General features: G+C 51.9%; 1 protein-coding gene across 1 annotated transcript in view; it reads left to right on the top strand.

Annotated features, from left to right (window-relative positions):
- Nucleotides 1-26,432, top strand: part of GRB10 (growth factor receptor bound protein 10) — a 171,694-nt gene that overhangs the window by 84,824 nt on the left and 60,438 nt on the right. The window contains exon 5 of the mRNA XM_088018287.1: nt 22,282-22,477. Coding sequence (XP_087874413.1) covers nt 22,282-22,477 — 196 coding nt within the window. The remainder of the gene's footprint in view (nt 1-22,281; nt 22,478-26,432) is intronic.

Genomic DNA, 26,432 nt, shown 5'->3' with positions numbered 1-26,432 from the left:
GGGAGGAATTTGAAGAGAGGCTGGTGGCAATTAGCCAGAACTGGACAGACAGTCCCCAGAGGGGGGCTCAAAAAACCAAGAGGGAAAGGGAAGACTAATCCACACTGGGAAGCATCTAGGAAGATTCCAGAAATCCAAGGCAAAGAGAAGGTCTGCGGCGAAAATGCAGACTTCCCAGCGCCTGAACAACCATCGGACAGGCAGCCCACGCGTGCCCAGCAAGTGCCAGAGGCTAACGTGGGTGTTCTCAGAGCGCTGCAGGGAAAGTGACCGTCTGTCTGCAGGTTCACACCAACACGTACTGAAAGCAAAGAAGGCTTTTTCAGGCAAAGATTGAGAAAATTTGTTACTGTCGGTCTTCTCTGAAAGATTTATTGCAAGTTGTACTTTAGAAAGAAGATCATGAATGCCTTGCAAGGCGCCAAGTAGGGGACACGTAATCCGTGGAGAAAGGGGCGCCATGTCACAAGGTCAATTCCATATGAATTGTTAAACTAAGGTTAAACTGAACTTCCGATAATTAGACGCCCTGAGTGTGTGTGTGTGTGTGTGTGTGTGTGTGTTGAGGTTTGTTCTATGTGTGGTTATATCATAATGCCATTTTAGGGTTTTTTCCATGAGCAGTTATATAATAAGACTCCAGTTAGGAGAAGTAGAACGTAAAACAATTTGAGACTGCATTAGAAAAAAGTACACTTAGTTATGTATTCTAAAGATTTTATTTATTTGAGGGGGCGGGCAGAGGGAGAGAGAGAATCTTAAGCATGGAGCCTGACACGGGGCTCGATCTCATGACCCTGAGATCATGACCTGAGCCGAAACTGAGAGTCAGATGCTCAACCAACTGAGCCACCCGGGCGCCCCCTTAGTTACATATTTTAAAATCTTAGTTGCAACTAAAATATTGACTGTAATTACTGAAACAATACACGTATATAGTTTCTAATCTAGCAGAAAAAGATACAAGGGAATCTATATTTAATAAAAACAACCAATATCAGGAGAAGAGGAAGAGAAACAAGACGTGAAAAATAAAAAGGATGTCAGGTAGAAAATACAAAATATGTCAGAGTCATTCCAGTCATATCTGTAACGGTATTAACAGGCTCGGATTAGTAGAAATATATAGAACCCTGCACCCAACAGACTCTTGATTCTTTTCTAAAATCTGTGTAGCTTTTTAAAAAGTCGACCACGTATGGGAAACTGCTCTAAATTTTATGTTTTAAATTTATTTTTTTGCACTAAATTTGAAGCAATCTATTTCATGCAAGCCACGTTCTTTGATCCAGTGTGAGTAAAATTGGAAATCAACAGAAAAAGTTCAAAACAAAAACACATAAACGTGTGTGGAAACTTTAAAACACACCATTGCCCCACTCGGGGATTACAGCAGAAGTCACAATGAAAGTACCAGTCATTTAGAATTGAGTGAAAAATGCGTGTACTGCAGGTAGAAAATTGTATAAAGTGTTCGAGACTCCATTTGTAATCTTGGCAGAAAAATGGAAATTAGGAGCGTGACAAATGAAGAATGCTAAGGAATATAGAGGAAATAGTTACAAAAACTGAGATCAGAAATGAGGGGAATGATGAAGAAAGTATCGATAGGTGGGAACAAAACCAAAACCCAGTCCTTTGTAAAATCTACCAAAACTGCAAACCTCCAGCACAGACACTTCTTGAGGGAGATGGGTGCATAGGAAAACCACGTGGAGAGCACGCCAGGGAGTTCAAACAGTAACACAAGAAAACCATGAGCAAGTTCATCCCTGTGACTGTGCAAATATGAGGGAAATGGATAATGGATCGCAAAAACGAAACGGCAACACACAATGCTGACAAGCATGTTGGAGCCACAAGAACTCTCATTCACTGTCGGTGGGAATGCAAAATGGCACAGGTGTTTTGGAGGGCAGTTTGTCAGTTTCTTGCAAAACTGAGCTTACTCTGACCATAAGATCCAGCAGTTGCACACCTTCGCTCTTACGCAGAAGAGTTGAAAGCTTATGTCCACACAGAAGCCTGCCTACACAGGGATGTGCGTGGCTGCTTTATTCATAACTGCCAAAAAGCTTGGAAGCAACCATGACATCCTTCATTAGAAGTACGGATAAATAAGCTGGTCCATCCAGACAGTGCAGCACTAAGAAGAAATGAGCTATCAAGTCACAGAAAGACGGGGAGGGAGCTGGGATGCATAGTCCTGTGTGGAAGAAGCCAGTGTGAAAAATCGACGGGCAGTAGGATTCCAAGTCTGTGACGTTCTGGAAAAGGAGAAACTGTGGAGACAGTAACGAGACCAGTGGTTGCCAGGGTGGCAATGGAAAAACATGACTAGGCAGAGCAGGGAGGATTTAGAGCGGTGGCAATACTGTGTTATGATGTCATAAGGATGGATATATTTGTCCAAACCCATGGAACGTTCCACACCAAGACTGAACCCTAAGGTCAGCTATGGCCGGTTATGATATATCAGCATCTGTGGTTTAAAAAAAAAAAAAAAAAAAAAAAAACCGTTCTAGTGAGTGAAGTTGATCATGGGCGAGGCCACGCTTGTAGGAGGCACTGGGTATGTGGGAAATCTCCATACCCTCCTCTAAAACTGCTCTAAACAAATAAAGTCTTAAAAAAAAAAAAAAACCCTGATCCCTAGAGATTACCTAAAAAACTAACCTAGCGATTACCTAGGAAAGCCAAGACTGTTTCTCCTGTACAGTGAATGCATCTGGAATGTGCTGACAGAATGTATAGCTCTGTGAGTGGTGTGGACAGCACTCGAAAGTTTCAGGTACAGAATTCGGAAGAAATAAGGAGGAAGAGTTGAAAGAGGAAAGCAAAGTGAAACATAATAATTCGACTCCTGGCAAAATACAAAATCTTAATAAGGAATTATATGGCAGAATGGAGTCTATAATCCAATACCATCGCCGCAAAAATGCTTGGGGTTTTGCAGATGTGAGTGTCACAAAACCTTCAAGGAGCAAATCGTTGCTCCTTTTACACGAACTGTCGGAGAGGTAGAGACCAGAGCCTCCACTCATCTTCCAATGCTCTGTAGCTCTGCAGGAGACAGCACAAGAAATCCACATACGGGTGTATTTCGCATGATCATACAACCGTGTAAAGCGGTAGTCAAATTTACCCCTTTGCTTTAAATTAAACATCAAACAAACAAATGTTATGACCAAGTTGGGTTCATTATAATCGTGCAAGCATGCTTTACCAACGTTAGATGGTGAAGGCATTGACACATTCAGAGACTGAAGGGGGAAGAGTGATATCTCACCAGTGACCACAAGGATATACACAATTCTCCACTCATACACAGAACAGATGACGAGAGCAAAACCCTGGCTAAGCCGGAACTTTAGGGAACTTCCGTAACCTGTCACAAGCGTACAGCATCCACCGTATATACAGGGATAATATTAGTTGTGTCTGTGCAAACACAGACTCACACCCAAGTGTAAGTTGCTGCTGAAGGGCATAAAAAAGACATAAACAGTTGGAGCGCTCTTCTGTGATCGCAAATCAGAAGCCTTAACTAGCAAAGATGTCAAATATTATCAAATTTGTCTTTAAATTTAATGCACATGCACCCACGTTTTGCAGAGTTTTGGTGTGACTTGTCAGATGGCTCCTAACTTTATTTGTCTTTAAGATTTTATTTCTTTAAGTCATCGCTACACCCAATGTGGGATTCAAACTCACAACCCCGAGGTCAGGAGTCGCTGCTCAACTGACTGAACCATCCACGTGCCCCAGATGGCTCGTAACGGATGATAACAAAGCTTCTTTAGGAGCCATTACAATTAGGAAAGTGTGTTAATGATTCAGGGATGCATAGACCTGAGGACCAGAATAGATGTGTCATAAAGAGCCCCGCACATTTATGGAAACTTGGTGCAGCTTGGAGAAGTCCCAGCAGAGCAGCGAGGACCCATGGGGCTGGATGCGGGGGGGTGGGGGGGGGGACTGGACCCCTGCCCCCATCCTATCCTTAATCATCAGTTTCAGGCCAGTTCAATCACTACAAGTAGAAAACAGCATTTTCTAAAAATTTATTCAAATAGGAATGAGTCTTGAGAATCCTTGTGCCCTCAGGCTAAGAAAGAAATTCCTCAGTAAGGCTCAGCACCACTGTAAAGGAAAAATGGTGTTTGAGGACACGGCAGATACACATCTGTGCAGGGGCATAGTGGCCTTCCAAACACTAACCTGCACACTCCGGCCTGGGACAGATCACTGCAGTGCATTTAGCACGCAGACTATTAGGAGCCTCGGTTTATTTTTAAAAGCCCTCTAAGTAAGAGAAACAATCAAATAGGAAAACTGGCAGAAGGCACACAGGGGAAAGCATTGCTGTGTGTGTTTGGACCATGGACACTCATGGCACATGGGAAATGGGGCGACAGAGCTGGGCAAGGTGGTGGCGAGGCTCAAGGTCTGGGATTGGGCTAGGAAGGCACACCTCCCTCTGTCAAGTGTGTCCAAATGCCACCTGCTCTTCTCTGCCGGTGGCGCCCCCAGCCCCGGGTCTGGACTGAGTGAGCTTGGGGGTTGCAGGAACCACCCCCCTCACCCCCCGACCCTGTGGGGCCCTCCACCCTGCCTCTCTGAGCCTCCCCTTCCCCACTTTGCATCTGACACCAGGTTCGAGTTTGGGTTCCTCTTAACAAGATGCCCTGGGCCCGCAGTACAGAATTTGACAAAGGTCTGGCGCTGTTCTCTGCCTCCTGTGATCTGCAGGGCCCCCTCGGATGCTCTGATTAGAGGCCTGAAGGTTTGCGCCGTGTGTTTGAGGTCGACTTGGCTGGTTCTTTGCAGGGGACCCGGTGTTTAAAACAAAAGGCTCACTGTGACTTTCCTTGACCTGTTCTTTCTCTCTGGCAGAGAGGATTTAGTGCTCTCGTGTTTATTAGCTTGTTCCAACGTAAGCAGCTTATTTTTGTGTGACAGTCGTTGGAATGCTTCAGGCGTCTCCCAGCCGCACCCTGCAGGAAGGGTTGCGTTTTCCTTTAAACGTCAGTGGTTTTATAATAGCTAGAATTGCTCTTGACGGTTTTTTACAGATATGTTTTTATTGTGGTAAAATATATATGACATCAGATCGATCATTTTAACTGTTGTTAAGTGCACAGTTCCGTGGCGTTCGTTATAGTCACGGCGTTGGGCAGTTATGAGCACCATCTATTTCAAAAACTTTTGTATCGTCCCAAACAGAAAGTCTGTATGTATTAAAGCAGTAACCCCACCCCGCCCCCAGCTCTTGGTAACCTCCACGCTACTGTCTCTGTGAGTTTGCTTCTTCTAGTTACGTGACGGGTGTGGAATCCTATACTCTTTGTTCTTTGTGTCTGGCTTATTTCACTGAGCACGGTCTTTGAGGTTCATCCTCATTATAGTGTGTACCCCAATTTCATTCCTTCTGTGGCTGAATCCTCCTCCGCGGTGCACACGCACTGCATGTTGGTCCGTCTGTCCGTCCGTCCATGTGCACCGGGCTGCGTCCACCCACAGCTGCCGGGAATGGTGCAGCAGAAGACACAGGTGTACGGTACCCGTTGGAGTCCCTGCTCTCAGGACCTTTGGGTCTATACTTAGGGATGGAATTAGTAACACAGTCATTCTGGGTTTAGCTTTCTCTTGACTGTATTTTTGATAACGTGAGGTTTCAGAGGATTGTGGTTTTTCGAAGTTTGGTCTTTTCTCATTTTATGTTTTTTATTTTTTTAAAGATTGTATTTATTTGTCAGAGAGAGAGAGAGCACAAGCAGGGGGAGCAGCAGACAGAGGGAGAAGCAGGCTCCCCGTGGAGCAGGGAGCCCAATGTGGGACTCGATCCCAGGACCCCGGGATCGTGACCCGAGCGGGAGGCAGATGCTTAACCAACTGAGCCACCCAGGTGCCCCAGAAACAGCTTGTTTGAAATGGAAAAGGCCAGGGCGCCTGGGTGGCTCAGTCGTTAAGCATCTGCCTTTGGCTCAGGTCATGATCCCAGGGACCTGGGATCGAGCCCCTCGTTGGGCTCCCTGCTCCGCGGGGAGCCTGCTTCTCCCTCTCCCTCTGCCTCTCCCCCTGCTCGTGTTCTCTCTCTCTCTCAAATAAATAAATAAATCTAAAAAAAAAAGCTGTTTCTAATGGCTCTTCCTGCCTGCGGCTGAAGCTGAGCTGTGTGGTCATTCGTGTGCGTGTTCATTTCGGGACCGTGGTCCGTTTGGAGACAGGAATGTGTGAGCATCACAGTGAGGCCTCCCAAGATGGATTGCAGACATTGTCCATGGCGCCCGGAGTCATACATCCAGGGACCCGGGGCTCCCGTGGAGACACTAGACTCCAGCACTTGGCTCGGATAATCTGTTTGCCAAGTGGAAGAGACCACAGTTAGAAAAGAAGGTCAGTAGAGAAGGTGAAGGGTTTTTTATCTTCCCCTGCAGGGAGCCTTGGCCAATGTCACAGATGTTGGGGGCGGCCAGGCTCGGGGCCAGATAGTTCTTGGCTCTTGTTTCTTCCATTGGTGGCGCCCCGTGACCGTGGGCAACTTAGGAACCACGTTGTGGTTTAGATTCTTCAATAGCAAATACCCATCTCGCATAAGTACCGTGAAAAATACTAAGAGGACAGTGATAACTCGGAGTCCCGTGCTAAAACCTCCCCTGTGTCTTCTGTGTTTCCCGTGGAGTTGTTAGAGCTGCAGATTGGGAAACTGAGCCGGGGATGTCTGGTAACTTGCCCAAAGGGACTGAGAGGTCACTCAGTGCTCAAATTGGAATCGAAGCCATGTCCACACATCTGCACATTTGGAGGTAATTTAGGGGACGCTTGTAGCATGCACCTGGGGGTGTCAGGAGCGTTTGAGGTGGGATGAGAGAGGACAAAACCAGAAAGGTAGCTGGCAAGACTCCTGTCGATTGTAGCTTTTGGACCCAGCTCGTGTCATAGGTCATTGGATGTCCATCTTTTACTGTATTATCCATGAGAACGTTTTACCCGCTTTACACATCGACCTTTTATCCGCTTTACACATGCACGTGCGCGCACACATCAAAGTAACTTTTTTTTCCTTAGCATCCTGCCCTCACAGGGAAACGATGCTGTCCCCTAAAGAGAAAGCCCTTTTTCTGATGTGTTCAACAGAATCCTGAATAGTAACGAATACTGGCCTCTGGTTGGATATTGAAGCTGACGTTGAGTATGGTTTTGATTTCCTTCACCCTCCCGCCATGCCTAAAACACCTTGGCTTAGGGCTGAGATGGCAAAAAACTAGGAGGAAAACCATCCATAATCGTTCTCCCACAGAGTGACATCTTTCTGCCTTTTGGAAGACGAAATGCATTCAGGCCACGTCCAAGTATCGTGTTTGCCCGCGTGATTAGTGCTGCTGCTGCAGTATCTGTTCAGATGACAGTATCACAGACCTTCAGGAAGGGAGGCCCTGGTTTCTTGCCTCTGCCCTCTGTTTCTTACGTGTTTAGGTGACTTCCCCGTTACAAAAACAGGTTCTTCCCCTGTTAACCAGTGAATCGAACCAACTGTGCTATGCGGTGGGCACTCTCGGTATCCTGTATTTGCAGGGGAGGAAACTGAGGCCCAGGGGTCAGAAGAGTCACCCAGATCAGCCCCTGCGGAGTGGCAGAGCCCAGTTTGGCCCCAGTCGGTGGGCTCTGAACCCCTTTGCCTCTGGAGTTAACGCTCCATCCTTCAGGGTGCTTGTGCTTTCCTGTCCTTCCGACTCGTCCGAGTTTTCAGTGCGGCAAAATGAGATTTTAGAGGTAGGGGCTGAGTTTTCCTTGTCCTCGGAAGCAGCCAAATAGGTTGGACCCCCTGCAGCCGCCTCCCCTATCCTGGACCCGTGCGCACTCCATCCTTTGCACTCGGAAGAGTATCTGTCTCCATGAGGAAGACAGAACAGAAAGCCATTGGGGCACCTGCTCGCTCCATCTTTCCCAGAGTCAGGCGAACCTCGGACCTCCCCGTTCCCGGTTCCCCGTTTGCACGGAAACACTCCACGTCACCCTCTCTGATCCCCGGGTCTCAGCTCTTACGGCTCACTTCCCGGATGCTCAGACAGCTCATGCCATGCTGGCCTGTTTCCTTTTTGCAAATCGTTGGACCCCATTAATGTTTCACGTTTCCTTCGCTGTCAGGAAGCTCACCGCTCGTAGAGGGCTTTATCCCTGTGAGTCCTGTGTTCCTCCAGGAACACAGCGGCGGGGGGGGGGGGGGGGGGGGACACAGCAGTGCACAGCGAGGTTTTAATTTATTGGTCATAGAACACACAGACCTTTGCGTCCATCCAAAGAGGTATCAATCCCTTTTTGGAAGCGGTGGGTACAACTTCGATTTAATACAGTATTAAGATCAGTGATGAAAGAGTATCCTTAGGTCTCCCTTAGGTAGAGAACCAGAATACGCTCTCTCCTAAAGTCTAATATGCTTTTCCCCATTATATTACGATTTATTAACTTTTTTTTTTTAACCCTCAGTTAACCGGCCCTTGCAGGTGAATATTTTTTAGAATGAGTTATTTTTCTTTTACGATACTAAACCCTATCCCCGAAGGCAGATCCCAGGCTGGAGGTTTTCATAAGGAAAGCAAGCCACCGTCCCTGCTGCCTTCAGAAGTCAGTTAACAAGTTTGCCACTGTTGCTTCTCTTGCCACAGCTGATGTTAGATACGCCCCGCCGTGAATTGCTCCCATCTCTGAGCAGGTTCTCCAGACTCCTGGTTCTCACCTGCGGGCGGGCACTGTACGCACACATCTGGCTAAACCTCTCTGGGATCCTCCGACGAGCTGACATTTCAGTGGGTTAAATAGTTGGGCACTGGCGGGGCAGCTAGAAGCCCGCCCGGTGGCTCCCGGCACCGTCCACTGCTTCCCACGGAACATGCCAGGGAGTGGTAAGCGACATCCGCCAATTCTGCATTTGGTTCTGACCGGGAGAGACTTTACTAAACAGTCCTGACCTTTCCTGGGGGTGGGAGCATGGACCGGAGGAGATGGGCACACAGGCTGATGGTCCTTCCATCGCTGTGGGTGTATTTTATAAAAATAATGCCGGACACCGAATCATGTTCCCCACTGACTGTGCCCTCTGCCCATTCTCTGTGAAGCTGCTGTTTTTATTCTGAACACAGCCTGGGCACACCATTCTGTTTGTCCAGACACCTTGGGGTCCTTGCGTTGCTGCAGGTGATGCGCACTGACCCCCACGCTGTCGCCTCCTTCCTGGATGCCCCCCACTGCCCGTTGAATAAGTTGCTTCCCCTTGGATCTTCTCTTGCATTTTTTTTTCTTTTTTTCCCTCCTGAAAACTTCTCACACTTTGTTTTGTTTTATAGTTTGTCAAGTACGTGTCTGTCTTTCCCATTTCTTTCTAGGCTCCTTGAGACCAGGGATCACGTTTTCGCTTTTAATCTTCGGGGGGAAAAAAAAAAAACTAAAAAGAATGTTGGAGTTTTAGGCTCACCAGGGTAGGAGCCGAGGGTCCACCAGTAGCTGTGAGACTCCGGGTGTGTATTTTCACTTCTCTGAGCCTCGGTTTTCTAATCTATGGAATGGGCGTGATAGCCTGCAGCCCATGGATATGGTGCAAGGATTGTGTGAGCAATCCCAGCGAATGTTCTTGTACCACTCCCCACGCCCACCCCCCCCCCCGCCCCCTGCACACTCTGTCTCTCTGAATTACTCTTTGACCAGCATGCAGGGCAGTGGCCATAGCGGACAAGGAAGGTTTGTTTTAAAGGGAATACCGAATCAGGCTCTGTCAAGGGCTAAGTGCTCCTTGGAGATGCGAGCAGGGGGTCTGTGACTTGAGAAACGTACCCTACTTCTCATCTTCCCTCTGGAAATGGAGCTCTTCCCAGTGCAGAGTCCAGCTGCCCACCAGGCCCCACCCCTCCCATTCCAGTGTTTCTGTGGGCAATGCCATGTGGAGCGAGGGGGGACTTAGGATGTATGAAGCCGTGTCTTCTCCTGGGAGGTTCAGCTGCATCCACGGTGGGCCAGGGAAGCCAGAGAGACTCTGGCATGGAGGAAGAGTGTGCTTTCAGAGGGAGAGAGATTTCTCATGGTGGGGATACCCCAAGGATACCTCCCAGTTGGGGACAAAATTGCATCCTGTGACCTCAGGGATGACCTGGTAAGCCTGACAGGGTCAGGCAGGCTCACACAAGCACGGCTCTGGCCTGCTGGGTAACGCTTCCTGCACGGTCCCCATGCCTAGACACGTGTCCTCCCTTGTTGGAATTAGTCTGGCATTTATCCACCTGGTGGCCTGTGTGTCACCTGCCTGGTGGGCCTTTTTCCAAGGAACAGCCACCAGAGGGTTTGGGAAGGCTGCCTGGCTGACTTTCTAGAAAATTCGACAGCTGGATTTATGCAGGCTGCTAACTCCATTGTTTAGGTATTCAGTTCCAGTTTACTAAGCATCTATTATGTGCCAGGTGCGAAGTTAGTGAAGCAAAAGTGAAAGAACATGAAGTTCCAGTCTTCTAGAAACTCAAGTTTAGTGAGAAAACAAAACAAAAGGAAGTTAAAATGTTAGAAGGAGGCAACATGTCCAACTTCGGAGGTGGACAGACCTGGATCGGACTCTGCACCCCACGTCTGGGGAGCTGAGAGGCTCTGCCTCAGTATCTCCAGCTGAAATCTGTGAAAATACCTCCTTGTCTGGTTCAGCAAGAGGAGGAGAAACAGCTTGGGCTGTGGAGGTACCTGGCCCAGGACTTGGCGCTTTCTGGGTGCTCAGGAAGTGGGAGCTGTTGTTCATCAACATCATCATCATCATCATCATCATCATCAACAGAGAGAATAGAAATGAGACCCATGGCCTCCCCTCCTTCACGTGCCCAGCCTGCGAGCATTCCTTTTTCTCCTGGGGCATTCATCAGCACATACCCCTTCGTTTCTCTCAATTGAAAAATAGTTATCAATAAGAATAATAAGCCCTCGGTTAGGACCTCCCTCCATTCCTTCCCTGACCCAACTCTAAAGAACTGGATTCAGAATGAATCTGGGTGAGTCTCAGGAGGCTGTTTTCACAAATCAGAGCCACCCGGGTGCCCCCGCTCCTCGCTTATCGGGTTCAAGGGGGATGCCTCCAGATTCGCAGAGCCCGCCTGCTTCATGTGGAGCGTCCTGTCTTCCCGGCGAAAGCCCGTTTCCCCCCACATCCTGGAAGGCCAGCCCCTCTCTCCTGGGCATTTCAGTTCCGGGAGCTGTGCCATTTCTTGGAATCGCCCGGTACGTTCTCCTGGAATGACTTTCCCCATCCCGAGGCCTTGGAAATTGGGCGCTTCTTAGAGCTGAATGCCCTCTAGATGACTGTCTTGCCTTTAAACAGGGATCTCGTTTTAAAATTCTCCTCTTCTGCCAAGAGTGAGCAGAACCACGCGAGGAGCGTGTCTGGCCTCTGGGACGCTTTTCTGGTTTGGCCACTCCATCAGCTGTGCCAAGGTTCCCTTCGTCCGACGACACAGACCGTGCCCCATGCTGCTGTCACCCACGCCTGTCCCTGTCCTCTCTTGCAAGATGTTCAGTCCTGGGCGGGGTTCCCTCCTCTTGGCTGGAGGTCGCCCCTTTCCGTAAGGAGCTTGCACTTGCTTTCTTCACGATGTCTCCTCTGCTGGTCCCTCCCTCACTTGCAACTGCCTGGGAGCAGGTTCAGCATCTCCTGTGGAGGGACTCATTCTGCCAGAGGTGGTAAAATGTCATCTCCTCCCCTGCTACTTGGCTTCTCAGAGAAGTCCTTTCTCAAAGCGGGTTGGAGAGACGTGGTTACATTCAGGTGGCGGGGACTCCTGTCTCTTTTGTTAACATCTGTATTTCCAGTACCTGGAATGATGACAGATACGTAGTTGGTGCTCGGTACATGTTTGTCGAATGAATGGATTTTACACTTGCAGAGTTAAATTCACGGAAACAGAGCGTTAATGTTGAACGGGGTAATAGAGACTCCCCGGTGTCTAACTTGTGTTTAAAAATTTGCCTTTTTTGAAAGGGCAGTGCTAGCGATGGGTGGACTTTGGGACTGTGACCTGGATTTTTCTTCTTCAAGTGCAGTGTTCTTGGACTGGTATTTTTAGGATTGATGGCAAGTGAGAACCTTCCAGAATGACCGGCTGTTCACATAGTCTCTTGCACCCAGTGTCTCCCTGCTTTACGATGTGATGGAAGAATTAGGGGTCCGGACCAGAAGTCTGGAGAAGAGACACGGTAAATTGCGAAAGAGAAAGATGCAGCTAATTCTGTCTTTTTTGAGTTATATTTTGTGGGCGTGTTTCTGTTCTCCCTTTCCCGCCCCCCAGTTGTCTTCTGATAGTACAAATAGAGATTGTACTACTGAGTGTGTGCTTTTCTCTGTAATGTGTAGCTGAGGTCCTTGGTCCTTGCAGGGCGGACTCTAACTTCTTCCCAGTGGAAAATTCTTTTCCTGTGTTGTATATTCCCACGCACGGAACACCACAGTCTTGGGTGCTTTCTGGGCGCTTCCTTGCAACCGTGAGGCAGGCCACAGTCAAAGACAGAAGGAAAGTTTGTAGATTTTCTCTTTCTAGGCGGTCTTCGCCGGTCATCCGGGTCCAGTTCTAGAATTTCTGCGAACAGAGTCACGGAACGAAATGAGTGGCTTCCCCCGTTTTGGGCGGCGTTGCGGAGGGGAGGAATAGAATCATTTGACACTTCTCTAAAACATGGATTAAACTACCGAATCTCACTGGAATCAAAGTCCAGTGATAGCGATTAATCATTATCTTAACTTCTTTTGCTTGTTTGCTTTGGTGGTAGAAGCAGTGCCTTCTGGCCGCCGGGCTATCTATCTGCCCTCGGTTCAGGGATCTGCCCTGGACTTTGGGGTCCTCCCTCCCCACCCCCCCGAAGATTGCAGTGTTCCAGGAGTCCCTGGCCCTGGTGGTGAGGAAGAGGGATCGGTCAGGACAGGGAGACAGGGCCCAGCCTCCCTCACTGACCGCCGTTACCGGCAGCATCCTGGGCCCCTCCTAGCCCTGGCCACGAGCTGCTCTGGGGAGGTTTGGGAAGAGCTGTTGGCGCAGCTGGAAGGAATCGTGGGCTCATTGTGTTTCTGTAGGTTCTGTCCACTTACGGTTGAGCTTTGCACGAGCCGTGGTAAGATGCACACCTTATCACAAGATGAATGCCGGTGGGTGGGAACGGCCCCCCATCGCGTGGTCCACAGGATTGGTGGATAAGCATACGTGTTTGTACCGGGACCTACCGTCTGTTAGGACGTGGGGTCCGTGGTTAGTGCGACTTAGGAAATGAGCAGCCTGGTACTGGGCCTTCCCAGGCCGGTCTTCCTGGGGTTACCCGGTGAGTCACGCGGGAAGCCAGCCCCAGGGGTCCCGCACTGCCCCCCAGCCTCCGTGGCCTAGAGATGTCCCAGTTCCTGTTTCATCCCCTGACTAGCTCCAGACACCTGTCTTGTCTGTGGAATATTTCTCTTCTGGAAGCGACCCTCCCTTGACTCCTCTCCCCAGCCAGACGCCTGTCCCTGCTGGCCGCCCTGGGCCCCGTTCGGCATCGGCCCCCGGGATCCCGCCCCTGTGCTGACCAGCCAGAGTGGCGTCCACACCGTCTTCCCGGCCCCGGTCGTGGAGGAAGCTGCGTGTGAGCGGGCGTGCCGGCGCCGTGGGGGGTGGCCTGGGCTGGAGGACTGCCAGACACATGACCATCATGGCAGGCTGGCATGGCCGAGGGTACCCTTGTCACAGAAGCACTTTGACCCTCCTGAAAGAAAGGGGATCTGTGTTCTCATTGGGCATTTTCACCAGCAGCTGGGGGACCTTGACCCCATTGAACATCAGCTTTTTTGTCTCACTGCTAAGTCGGTGTTACTGTACCTGTCATTACCTTACAGATTAAAGTCAGTGATGTGAAATGGAGGGGCATGTGATAAGCACTTGATAATTGCAGTCCTTCGTGGTGATAACCACTAATTTGCATGTGGACACACAGCTCAGACGTCAGGCCACCCAGCCACCATGTGGCATTCACACTGAATTACCACTGCTTTGGGCCTCGCTCTGCCTAGCCGTGGGATGCGAAGTTGCCGCCTCTTAATTTCCGAGACCCTTTGGAGTTCTTCAGCTTTCCATGGCATAGCGAGGAGAAGTTGTGTGTGCGGGCTCGAGCTCTGTGACCCAGGCTGCAGAGTCTACAGGTCGTTTAGGATCTTCCCTGACACCACTGTGCTCGGGGGGCCTGAGGACTGTGCTCAGGAGCAGGAAGACCAGCGCACAGTGATTCACTGGGTTCAGAGCTGCAGCTCGTATACTGGGAAGGACAGGGAGCAGGGTGCGGTGAGGCGGGCTGCGAATGCATAACGTATTTCCAGTGTTTGTCTTCAAGGTTCGAAAGAGCCCGTGAACTTGAATACATTAGCCACCCAGACAGTCTTTCGAGTCCTTCCTGGCCTGTGGTGTGTACACACAGGAAGGACGGGGGCTAATAAATCTGGCAGTCATTCGGTCACGGACTAGTTTCTGGTGTCACGGTTTCGGGATGGTAGGAATCCTCCCTCCTTCCTGCGAGGGACTTAGGATTTCAGCAACTCTTTCCTGTGATACTGATTTTTCTCCATCCATGGCTAACCCAGGTGCATTCAGGGAAGGAACATGCTTTGGGCCTGGGATTGGGTTTGCGGGCTTGGGAATCTGCATAGACCTGCTAAGTGCTGACCAGAGCCCAGCAGCCGCAAAAAGCGTAGGCAGGGCTCCTTTTCGAGGGCACATACATGGTTGTAATGCAACACACACGCACGCACGCACACAGATTCTTCCAGTTGTTGAAATAATCAGCTTGTTGGATGCATACTTTCTCAATTCATAGACACTGACCCAGTCAGTCTGGGGGAGGTGGGTGGAGTGGAGAGCGCCATTTCCCACAAAGGTTGGAAAACGAAGTTTCTCTTGTAGACGCGCGGAAAGGTCAGGAGATGTGAGCATCTGGCCGAAGTTGTGTATGTATTTATATGTATATGCCAGACGGATCCTTCCAGGGATTTTATTTCCTGTTTCAAATCCTGCCTGCCTGTAGTAACCACTACGATAAAGCTTTGTTGGATGTATTTTTTCAGATGACAGGATTTGAAAGTTGCCTTTGTGGGGCGCCTGGGTGGCTCCGTCGGTTAAGCGACTGCCTTCGGCTCAGGTCATGATCCTGGAGTCCCGGGATCGAGTCCCGCATCGGGCTCCCTGCTCAGCGGGGGGGTCTGCTTCTCCCTCTGACCCTCTTCCCTCTCGTGCTCTCTGTCTCTCATTCTCTCTCTCTCTCAAATAAATAAAATCTTTAAAAAAAAAAAAGAAAGTTGCCTTTGTACTTGGGAGTGGTGGTCAGGTGATCTGCTGTTCGGTTTTCTGAATATCTGTAACTATCAAGAATACGAGTAGGGGCATACTCTAACTCCAGTGTAACACCTGATTTTCTTCTTCTGCTTACTTAAGCCTACCAGTACCGATTAAAAATTAAATCCTTGTGGCTGGATTCTGTGAAAGGAGAAGATTAATTGGTGTGCAGAAGGTATGTCAGTCGAATGTTGAGTTCTGTCTGCACGAGGTTTAAATGGCTTAGAGGTCGACAAACATAGCTTGCCAGGTGAGCATGGTTTAGGTTGAAAACACCGTTGCAGGCTGGACCTTCTGTTTCTGTCCAGATAGAGAGGTGTAAGAGCGTTGGCCTTTCCGCGTGTGTTCGGGACTTTTTGGCTATAGCACTGTATGTAAAGAGAGCTTCCCTTTTCCTCTCTGCGCTGACCCAGCACTTCTGTACCCCAGATGTGCGGGCTTTCTTCCCACATCAAGCATTCTCTGACACCAGCTGGGTGTGTCCTACGATGCCGTTTCAACTGCTTGGTTCCGTTACCGGAGCAGTCCGCAGAACTCAAGCAAAGAGTTTACTGGTTAGAGTACTCATTTATTATAAAGGATGCAGCTCAGTGACAGTCAGGTGGCAGAGAGGCATGGAGCAAGATATGGGGACGGCGTTCGGGGCTTCCATGCCGGGCACACCACCTTCCCAGTGCCTCTATGTGTTGACCTACCCAGGGGCTCTCCAAACCCTGGGGGTTAGCGTTTTTTATATAGGTGCTTCACTACATAGGCATGAGGGCTTACATCATTGGCCACTGGTGATTAACTCGACCTCCAGCCCCTGTCTCCTCTTCCCCGAGGTCAGGAAGTGGGGCTGAGCCTCCCAACCCTTTAGTCCTGCTGTGGGTCCCCCTGGTACCAGCCCCCATCCCGCGGTTATCTGGTGGTTTCCCCCAAAGCACCTGATTAATGTAAACTCAGGTGTGGTTGAAAGGGACTCGTAGGGGCGCCTGGGTGGCTCAGTCAGTGAAGTGTCTGCCTTTGGCTCGGGTCATGATCTCAAGGTCCTGGCATTGAGTCCCACTTCGGGCTCTCTGCTCAGAGCAGAGAAGCTCTGCTTCTCCCTCTCCCTCTGCCACTCCCCCTGCTTGTGTGCAGATGTGCTCTCGCTCTCTTCCTCTATCAAATAAATAAAATCTTAAAAGAAAAAAGAAAGGGGCTTGTAATGAATAACAGAATGTTATATCACAGATGATCCTTTCACGTTTATGAAAGCTCCAGAGCTATTTCAGGAACCAAAAAAGACCAAATATTGAACAAAAGATGCTTGCGTTGCTCTTAGAGTTTAGGAAGTTATAAGCATCTTAGGCATTGTGCCAGGATCATAAAGAAGGCCAAGATAACAATTTCCTATTCTGTCCCAACTTCACCAGTGCCCTTGACCTTTCCCCCTTTTTTTTTTTCCCTCCTGCTCTTAATAATCTATTACTGTCTGGCGTTTTAGCATCTTAAGCAAGGACGGGCCCCGTCCCGTTAGGAGCGTCCCTTCTGTATGAAGATGGGAGGAGACAGGCAGACGGTGCGTGGTAACAGGTGCTCATGTGGGTCTGGGAAGAACGGACGGTCCATACGTGTACCCTGAGCACGTCGGGCAAGTAGCGTTTCCCTGAGGCAGAGTCAGTGTCCTCTTTTCTATTGTTCGAGAGGATGCCGCGTGGCGCGGAGGGCCCAGCAGGGTGCAGTGAGGGGGGCCAGGCGGGGCTAGAAGTGGGAGCCTCACCTCTAACTCATGCTTTCCTCCGCGCCTGCGGTCCGCCGGTGAGCGCCTGGCCTCCTCCTGGCTTGGCTTATGGAAGACATTCACCCCGAATCATTGAGGAGCCAAACGCGAGCTTGTTTCACTGAGTTTAGATCTATTTTAGAAGTGAAGCAGCTTCTGTTTGCCCACGGCAGTGAGGCCAGGGGCACATGTGAGTTTGAGATCAGATGAGCTACCCAAATATTTGGGACAAAAGTCAGCATCCAGTTTGGGACTTGGGTTATTTGAGGAAGCCAAATGACTATTAATAACTGGATTTACAGCTGTGTTGTTTGACCTAAATCTGTGCTGTAGATGTGTCCTCATGAACCCGTGTGACGTGAAATTGGGTACGTAAAATTGTTTTCCCTTCCCCCTCCATGTACCTTCCAGGGGTACAGTCTCACGGGAGATATTTTGGCATCAAGTCTGTACTGAGTAGACACTTCGTCTTAGCACCCATTTCCAGAAGCATCTGCCTCGTTCGTGCCCGGCGTGTTTGCTTCTCCGCAGAAGGGCTCTCACGGGCGGGTGGTGACCCACACAGGGAAGGCGCGGAGCCGTCCATGCCCAGCGGGATGCACAGGATGCAAGCCATTCCAAGCATTTCTGTAAGAACGGACAGTCACCTCGGTAATGTCTTGGTGACTTCCGTAATATCATAGTGCAGTACTTTTTTTTTTTTTTTTTTTTTTAAGATTTCATGTATTTATTTGAGAGCGAGGCAGAGAGAGGGGAGAAGCAGACTCCCGCTGAGCCAGGAGCCCGATGTGGGGCTCGATCCCAGGGCCCCGAGATCATGACCTGAGCCCAAATCAAGAGTAGGATGCTTGACTGACTGAGGCACCCAGCGCCCCAGTGTAGTATGTTTTAAAAGAATGTGACGGAGAGGGACGCGTGGGTGGCTTAGTAGATTAAGCGTCTCACTTCGGCTCAGGTCATGATCCCAGGGTCCTGGGATCGAGCCCGGCATCGGGCTCCCTGCTCTGCGGGGAGCCTGCTTCTCCCTCTGCCTCTGCCTCTCCCCCTGCTCATGCTCTCTCTCTCTGACAAATCAATAAATAAAATCTTAAAAAAAAAAAAAAAAAAAAGACCGTGATGGATAAGTGTCTTCCTTGGAATCAGTCCTTTAAGACCCCTGCTTGGAAGATTTCATTATTAGTCCTTACTAGAGTTTAACAGAGTTTAAGGAAAATCCTGACTGATCCGTTCCTTTCAGAAGGGGGTGGAAGCATGTTGAGGATGCACATTGCATTTATCGTCTGGGGTCTTTATACTTCACCGTCATACTGACTCTCGGTAATGTCAGAGTTACTTCGTGTTCCCGAAAGCATAGTGGCCTGACTGCCGACAGGGGTGACCCAGGTGGCAGTGACCTGGCCGGCCCTGAGAAGGAGCAGAAGGGCAGGGCGGAAGGCACCGCGGCCGCCTCTGTGGGCAGGGACAAGGTAACTCCAGTGAAAACCCGCCTGGTGGGTCAACACGTGGCATGTTCTCAGAAGAAATCTCTCAGCGAGCGAGCCCGTGTGTCAGGCGGTGGCCAGTGTCTTCTGCTGGGTTTTCTCCTGGTTTTGAGGACGTGTGAGCGGCCGTTGGTGAAACGCCACCGGGCCTGTGGCACCCCTCGGCCGGCCTGCCGTGGCACCCCGCCCCAGCGGGGCGTGACCCGAGGCCGACACGGGAACTACCGTGAGCTCTGGCCTTCACCCGACACTGACTTAGATGGTCCACCAAGGGAGAAATACCGGGCTGTTCATGGGGTGAGTTCGGGCAGCATAGACTTAACTGTGTTGCAGAGCTCAAATCAGGCAGCTGTTATGTGGCAGCTAAGTAGGAGTGTGGGCCACATTCTAGAACTTCCCTGAAGCCCCCGACTTGTGAGTGTTCCTGCTGAGTGTTGCTTCCTCAGTTTGCAGATAAGGACAGGAGACGAGAGGACAGTGGTGTGTGTGTACCTCTCCCTCCGGGGGTCCGGATTTTCCGTGAGCCCCTCTTGGCCCACTCACCTCCCTGCCCCCAAACTCTGAGCGAGACTTCTGCCTGCTGACTCTGGCGTTGTCCCTTGTGATAGATTAATTATCGATCACGTGGTAATTATGAATTACTGATTCAGCACTTTGGTCCTTTTACTCTCTGGCCACGGGATTAATGTTTGACTCTTTAGAACCCAATCTAAGGCAACATCTTTCCTCCTCCGACACAGGCCCGGAGACATGCAGGACCCTGCTCACAGGTTTCAAGTCGGGAGGCGGGTCCGTGTCCACGCTTCCCGCCCCCGTCTACTCCGCTCGGACAACTCTCGCTGGTCTGGGTTCCTGCCATTTCAGAAGCATCAGCTCCTCTCTTGTCGGTCCGTCCTCAGGACCCAGTGGGATCCATCTGAAGCCTACTGGGTAGAGCGTCCCGTGTCCAGGCCTCCCTCAGACCCTGGCCCTGGCACCATTGCCTGGAGGGTCAGGAAGCCGGGGGGCCATGGCTTTTCTGCTCCTGCCTCCATCGTCCCACAGCTCTTCTCCACCCCCACCCCACCCCCAGCTGACCGCACGCCCTCCCTTGCTGTAGCCGTGGGGCTACCTGCGCCCCCAGACCGTCTGCCCCTTTGGCATCCGTGCCAGGCATCCTTCCTCAGGCAGGTTTTTGTCGCTGTTTTGCTTTGCTCTGTCTTCTTGGGCTCTTTTGCCTCATGAGACGGGGAAGCCGAAGCAAAGGCATCCAGGCCGTGTGTGTGGGGAGTGGGAGAGGCAGGGAGGGCGAGTGGCAGAAACGACTGTGAGCTCGTGCATCGAGCACACACCTAGAGGTGAGGTCAAACTGGTGGCTGCAAAGATTGTTTTCAGATTCGAGGTTTGCTATTTTGCACTTGTATGTGATCGTGGGCAAGGTGCTCGACCCCCACGGGTCTGTTCCTCAGCTGTTAAACCAGTTAGTGGTCCCCGGTTTATATTGTGTTGTAGGTATCATTGCGGTGGATGTACTGAGTAACATCTACCCCGTGCTTACCGTCTGCCAGGCTCTGTTACAGAGCGGGGTAATGACCAGCCTCCTCCTGTCACCCCGCTGCGGGCAGCTCCATTGCGAACCCCGTGTCGGGCTTGTGGGCCAAGAAGTAGAAAGCTGAGCCTTGTGTCCTGGCTGTGGAGCCCGTAGCAGGAGCAGGGCTGGGGTGGGCAAGTTCTTGGCAGGTGACTTCTCTGCTCCGCCTTCCTGCCCGTAGGGGCTTGGGGCCCTGGCTTGGCGAGGGTCGCTCTGTCTTGGGCCCCGAGCCCGTCGTGCGGAGTGGGTGTCACTTACAGGAGCAGGTGGGCCTGTGGGTGACTTCACTTGCAAAGCGCTCCGGTAGGGTGGGTCTCGTTCACGGTTGCCACGTTGTGAAAAGTGACAGAGCTGAAAGTCCACAGAAGTGGGCAGTGCTGTTGAGTTGTAGTGGGTTACAAATAAGAGAAACGAACTCAGAGTAGCTTCAGCATGCGATTGTAGGGACTGTGCCTTACGGAGCTCCCGGCCAGACCACGGCCTGGCCATAGGAGGGTTGCGAGCCGAGCCGAGCCGGGCTGCTCGGAGCCCCAGGCTCTGTCTCTGCCCCGTGCCCCAGCCACCCCACAGCTCCGAGTGTGGTGGCTTATAACCCCCGTGGTGTATAGTCAGGGTTCTCCAGAGAAACAGAGCCAATGGGATGTGCATTTACAGGTATACGGAGGGGGGTATTTTAAGGAACTTGTTCATGTGACTGTGGAGATGCAAGTCCAAAATCTGCAGGGTAGCCAGCAGGCTGGGGACCCAGGAAAGAGTTGCAGTTCAAGTCTGGAGGCAGAATTCTTCCCTCCTTGGGGACTGTATAGCCTTTTTTTTTTTTTTTTTTTTTTTCTTAAATGCCTTCAACTGATCGGACAAGGCCCACCCACATTATGGAGGGCAATCTGTCTTACTCAGAGTCTATTGATTTAAATGTTACTCTCTTTTTTTTTTTTTTTAAGATTTTTTATTTGACAGAGAGAGAGATAGCGAGAGCAGGAACACAAGCAGGGGAAGTGGCAGAGGGAGAAGCAGGCTTCCCGTGGAGCAGGGAGCCCGATGTGGGGCTCGATCCCAGGACCCTGGGATCATGACCTGAGCCGAAGGCAGATGCTTAACGACTGAGCCACCCAGGCGCCCTCATCTAAAAAATACTTCACAGAGGGGCGCCTGGGTGGTACAGGCAGTTAAGCATCTGACTGCGGTTTCCACTCAGCTCATGATCTCAGGGCCTCAAGATCAAGCCCCACATCCAGCTCTGTGCTCAGCAGGAGTCTGCTTAAGACTCTCCCTACCTCTCCCCACTGTGTGCTCGCTCACTCTCTCTCAAAATAAATAAATCTTAAAAAAAAAAAAAAAAACTTTCACAGAAACATCTAGAATCCTGTTTGACCAAATATCTGCATCCTGGCCAAGCTGATAACGTCCAAGTTCCCATCAGAGTCTCTAGGGCACATCTCCTCTGTTTTCTGTCCCTTCCCCCTGACATCCTCTGTGCTTTTGTCTCTGCGTCTGTGTCAGGCCTCCCCTGCTCTCAGGCCAGTCGAAAGCAGAGGAGGGCACCTGGAGGTCAGCAGGTGCACGTTCCATCAGCCTCCCCCTGTGAGCCCTTCCGCGTGGCTTGGCCCTCCCGGAGCCCTGAGCAGGCTGAGGCCTCTGTCCGTGTCAGGTGCCGCTCCCTCGTTCACTTCTAGAATTTCTGGGAAGGGAGAAGTCCCGATTCATCTAGTTAGGGCTCGACGTCCACCCGTTGTGGTCTGGCCAACTGAGGCCAGCGCAGTGGCATCATCATGCTGTGTGGCCCGGGCCATGTGTGGCCCCTCCACGCCGAGGGGTCCAAGAGCTAGGCAGGGGCTCCAAAGCTGTGTCCTGTCTGTGCCGACCGTGGAAATGCAGCTGGACCGAAGTTACCGAGTTGCCTGTGCAACATCAACAAATACTGATACATGTACAGCGTACGGTTCCTTATGGGATGTATACTCTCAGGTATGCTTCCCCTCCTTCACCGGGTCGTGTGAACTGTTGTGAGTTTGGGGACCTGATCCCCAAGAGGCCCATGTGCTTCTCCCGCCCCTCCCGCCTCGCTGCCGCTAAAGTTCTGCTCTGTTCTGTTTTCCCACTCTTGCCACGCACGCCCAGAGGATGACGTAGACCTGGAAGCCCTGGTGAACGACGTGAACGCGTCGCTGGAGAGTTTGTACCCAGCCTGTAGCATGCAGTCGGAGACGGTGCCCCTGCTGCAGAACGGCCAGCACGCCCGCAGCCAGCCGCCACCCTCGGGAGCAAGATCCCTGCAGGCGCAGCGTTCGCAGCCTGTGCACATCCTCGCCGTCAGGTGGGACCCCGGCCCTGGAGGGGCTCGAGTCTGAGGGTGGAGAGACAGCATTGCTCTCAGCTCGGTCCAGCTCGGCCCCACGGGCTTGGACGTGGTGTCTGGGTCAGCTCTGACAACGTCCATTGAGCACCTGTTTGGTGCCGGGGGGGGGAAGGAAGTCCTCGTGAGAGAATGCGCTGGAAGTAATGAAGCAGTGACCCAAGGCGGTCTGTTGAGGGCTCCAGGGCCTTACTGCGCGGAGTGGGTTCTGGGGGCCTGGAGGAGGGGCATCCCCCAGGGGATTCACTGGAAATTCCAGGGCTGGCGGGAGGGGCTTCTGGAAGCGGAGGGGGGGGTGGGATTCCTTGCAGGTGGCACATCTCTGATTTGGGTGTCGAGGGGTGAGTTGGAGCTGCGGGGAGAGGGAGATTTTGTGAGTGGAAACATCCCTGTTGTCGAAAGTGGCCAGATTTCCTCCGTCTTTATGGCGGAACAATATTCCATTGTACCTACTGCGTTTTTCCATTCATCCGCTGATGGGTGACACGGACAGCATGGTAAGTAACCAAGCCTGCCACAGAAGGTCAGATGCCACGTGATTGCACGTCGGGGACGCATCTAAGGTGGTCAGACTCTGAGAAGCAGAGAGTGGGAGTGGTGGAGGCCAGGGGCCAAGGGAAGGGGGCCGGGAAATAGGGGACAGAGCGTCCCTAGTGTTGGTTCTACAAGGTGAGCACATCCTGGGGATCTCCGGCAGCACAGAGTGCTCAAGTCCCAGTACTGCGGTGTAGACCGAGAACCTTGCTGAGGGGGAGGAGCCTCAAGGATCACAACAGAGAGCGGGGGCGGGGCGTTGGCAGGTTGTGGGTGTGTCGGGCAAGAGAGACTGGTGCTGGGTCGTACACGTTACATGTTGATCACACCTCGGCGGGAGGGTGTAAAGAAAAGATGACCCCGACAGGTCAGGGCCACATCCCGAAGGCCTTCGTGAGCCGTTCTAGGGGAGAGGATCTGAAGAGCTGAGCCGGGAGATTGGGTTTGGGTTTTGGCAGATCGTTCTGGCAGCCTGGTGTCCGGGGGGTGGCGGGATAGGGCACGGCCGACCTGGAGGCTGTTTCAGCCTAGAGACGGTGGTGTCCTGACCCCGATAAAGAGGGGGGCGGACGGGAGTCGTGAGCACCTGAATTCTTGGGGGGAGGGACGGAGTGTGGAGCACGTCTCGAGTGCCTGGGAAGTGGGCAGACAGGGGAGCTGCAGGCATCGTGGGCCTCCTGCGGGGAGAGGTTTGTGAAATTGAGCTGAGACGCTCGCTGTGGCCCACCGCCCGGTCCCTGTGGGCCCTGAAGGTTTTCAGATGAGGATGGAGGGATGGGAGGGGGTGAGGGACCGAGGCCTCCCTGCCTCCCTGCCTTCCTGGGCTTTCTAGTGTGAGGCTGGTGGTGCCCTCCATCCTGGGCCTCAGTCAGCCTGGGGTTCCCGTGGCTGTTCTTCCTTAGCACTGCATCTTCTGGGGAATCCCACTTCCTTTCCTTGGGGTCGGGGTGGGGGGGGTCCTTTTTGCTTCCAGAAACTTCTATAAGGCTCTTTCTGGTCTGACACCCCCAGTGTTCTGCAGGCAGGTAACCCTCTTGCCCAAGGTAGCCGGCTTTGTCCCAGGAGGCAGAATAAGCACAGAGCCGTCTGCAGGGGTGGTCGCCTGCCTCTGGGCTCCTGGCCTTTCCCTGCCTCCCCCCTCCTAGTGTTTCCCCCAACTCTGCTTTCTGGAGCATCACCCCTGTGTTCTTGGCCCCTGCGGAGCTCCATCTGGAAGGAGACCCTCTTTTCTCCCGGGCGCTTCTCTGGGCCTGGGGTCTGTCAGTCACACGTCCAGGGAAGCCTTGTGTGGGAGACCCCTTGGGAAGACGGGGACACAGCCCGCACGGCGACCGTGCCCAGAGCTGAGTCAGGGCAGAGGATGGACAAGAAGGCCCGGGCCAGTGCGTTGCCCGGAGTCCTTGAGCCTCAAGTTCGGGCCAAATTCAGCCCTCCGTTGTGGGGCTGCCTGTACTAAGTCCCACGGGGGGTGCATGGGGCGGGCGTGCACCAGACACTCCCTGCTGCAGAGTGCACGCTGCGCCTCAGGCCTCGTCTCTTCTCACTTCTCTCGTGTGAGTAGCATTGTTTCTTAGCTTCAAGTGCACTTAAAAAATGGGGTGACCGATACGGGACACACAGAGATTTATTTTGTAAGGGAGGCCTTATGTTGAGCACGTCCCTTGTGTGCTGAGCACTTCCTCTGTATAGTCTCTGTTGAGTCCTCATTTGTTAGCTGGTACGATGGCCACCATGGCCCTCGAGGTGGGTGGTGTGGTGGCCCTCAATGCCCAGGTGACAAAACTGAGGCCCTGGGGGTAGTGACTGGCTCACATCTGGTGAGTGGGTAGTCCGGATGCAAACCCAGCCTGAGATGCCCTGAGGAGCTCAAGACTCACTGGGCCCGGTGCTGTGTGGGAGACCCACGGAGTGGGGTGTGGAGCGCCGATGGAGACAGGTGCAGGGTAGAAGCTGGGGAAGGCAGAGAGGGCTTCCTGGAAGAGGCTACCATTGGGTCCGATCCTGATCTTGAAGGAGTGGACTGCAGGGACAGCGGAGGGCGGTGGGTGTGTTCCAGCCGGGCACACGGTAGAGCACAGGCCTGCCATTCTCCTCCCCATCCCCGACCCCCGATGTTCCTGCACCTTCACCCCCTTTCCACGTCTCGGTTTGTAGCAGTGGAGGGACGCAGCCTCCAGAACAGGAACTGTCTCCAGCTCCGTGTAATGTCCCTTAGTTTTGCCTCGGACGGTATTTGTGAACTGCTATAAAGCCGACGCGGGACTCTTTTTTTTTTCCTTTTAAGAATAATTTACTGACTTGAAACTCACGTAACATACAATTAACCACTTCCAGCGTACGATTCAGGCATTTTTAGTACTCTTTTGGGGTTGTGTTCCCACCACCTCTACCTAGTGCCAGAAGGTTCCCACCCCTCCAGAGGAAAGCCCCTACCCATTCCACAGTGTGTCCACGCTTCCCCTTCACACGGCCCTGGCAACCACCCACCTGCATTTCTCTTGCTGCGGATTTACCTGTTCTGGCTGTTTCAGCAGAAGGGAATCCATGTTCACCGAGCATAACATCTGGGTTGTTTTTGTTTTTGTTTTTTTTTAATAAGGACTTACTCTTTGAAAGACGAGTTTTAGGTTCATAGCACGCTTCAGAGAAATTTAGAATATTTCCCATACTCCCCGTGCGCACACGCTCGGCCTCCTGCACTATCCACATCCCCCACCAGGTGGTACGTTTGGTACAACGTTTGACAAGCCCGCAAGGCCATGTCGGCACCCAAAGCCCACTGTCGGTGTCCTACGTCCTGTGGGTGTGGACAAACGCGTAATGACACGAATGCATGCTGATACTATCACATAGGATAGTCTCACTGCCCTAAACAACATGGTTTTTAATATTTTTCACAACAGCCTATTAAGAGAAGCTTCTGCTACCATCTAGGGCATCAGAATGTTGGCATCTTGTAGATCATAAAACACTAGTGCTTCAGGTTAGTCGCTGGCTAGGCGTCGTCTTGGGGCTGGACTATAGTCACAGCGGGCCTGGCCACATCTCTGCCTCTCTGGCTCTCTGGGACAAGGGACCGCCTGTCGGCCAGACACTTGGCCATGACAGAAGCTCGTGTGGGAAGAGTGGCGTTTCTTAACCGCACACATCCACATTCTGGTATTTTTATCGAGCCACTAGAGAAGAGCCGTTCTGCACCCCAGCACGGACCTCCTTCCTGCCGTGGGAGCGGGCGCGCTGTACGTGGGCGCGTCCTGGTCCCCAGGGAAATGGCCGGACGGGCCTGTCCGGCGTCAGGATCAGTCGGTAAACAGAGAACCTGTAAGGTGATCACAGAACATTTCTCTAGTGGCAAAACTCCCAAGAAAGCGATTAATCATTA

The sequence above is a fragment of the Eumetopias jubatus genome, unplaced genomic scaffold (assembly GCF_037043125.1).
Source record: "Eumetopias jubatus isolate StellerSeaLion01/CBP00866 unplaced genomic scaffold, mEumJub1_p1.0 scaffold_14, whole genome shotgun sequence".
NCBI classification, from domain to species: domain Eukaryota; kingdom Metazoa; phylum Chordata; class Mammalia; order Carnivora; family Otariidae; genus Eumetopias; species Eumetopias jubatus.
The sequence above is the reverse complement of the archived record's forward strand: the minus strand, read 5'-3'. Positions and strand labels throughout refer to the sequence as shown.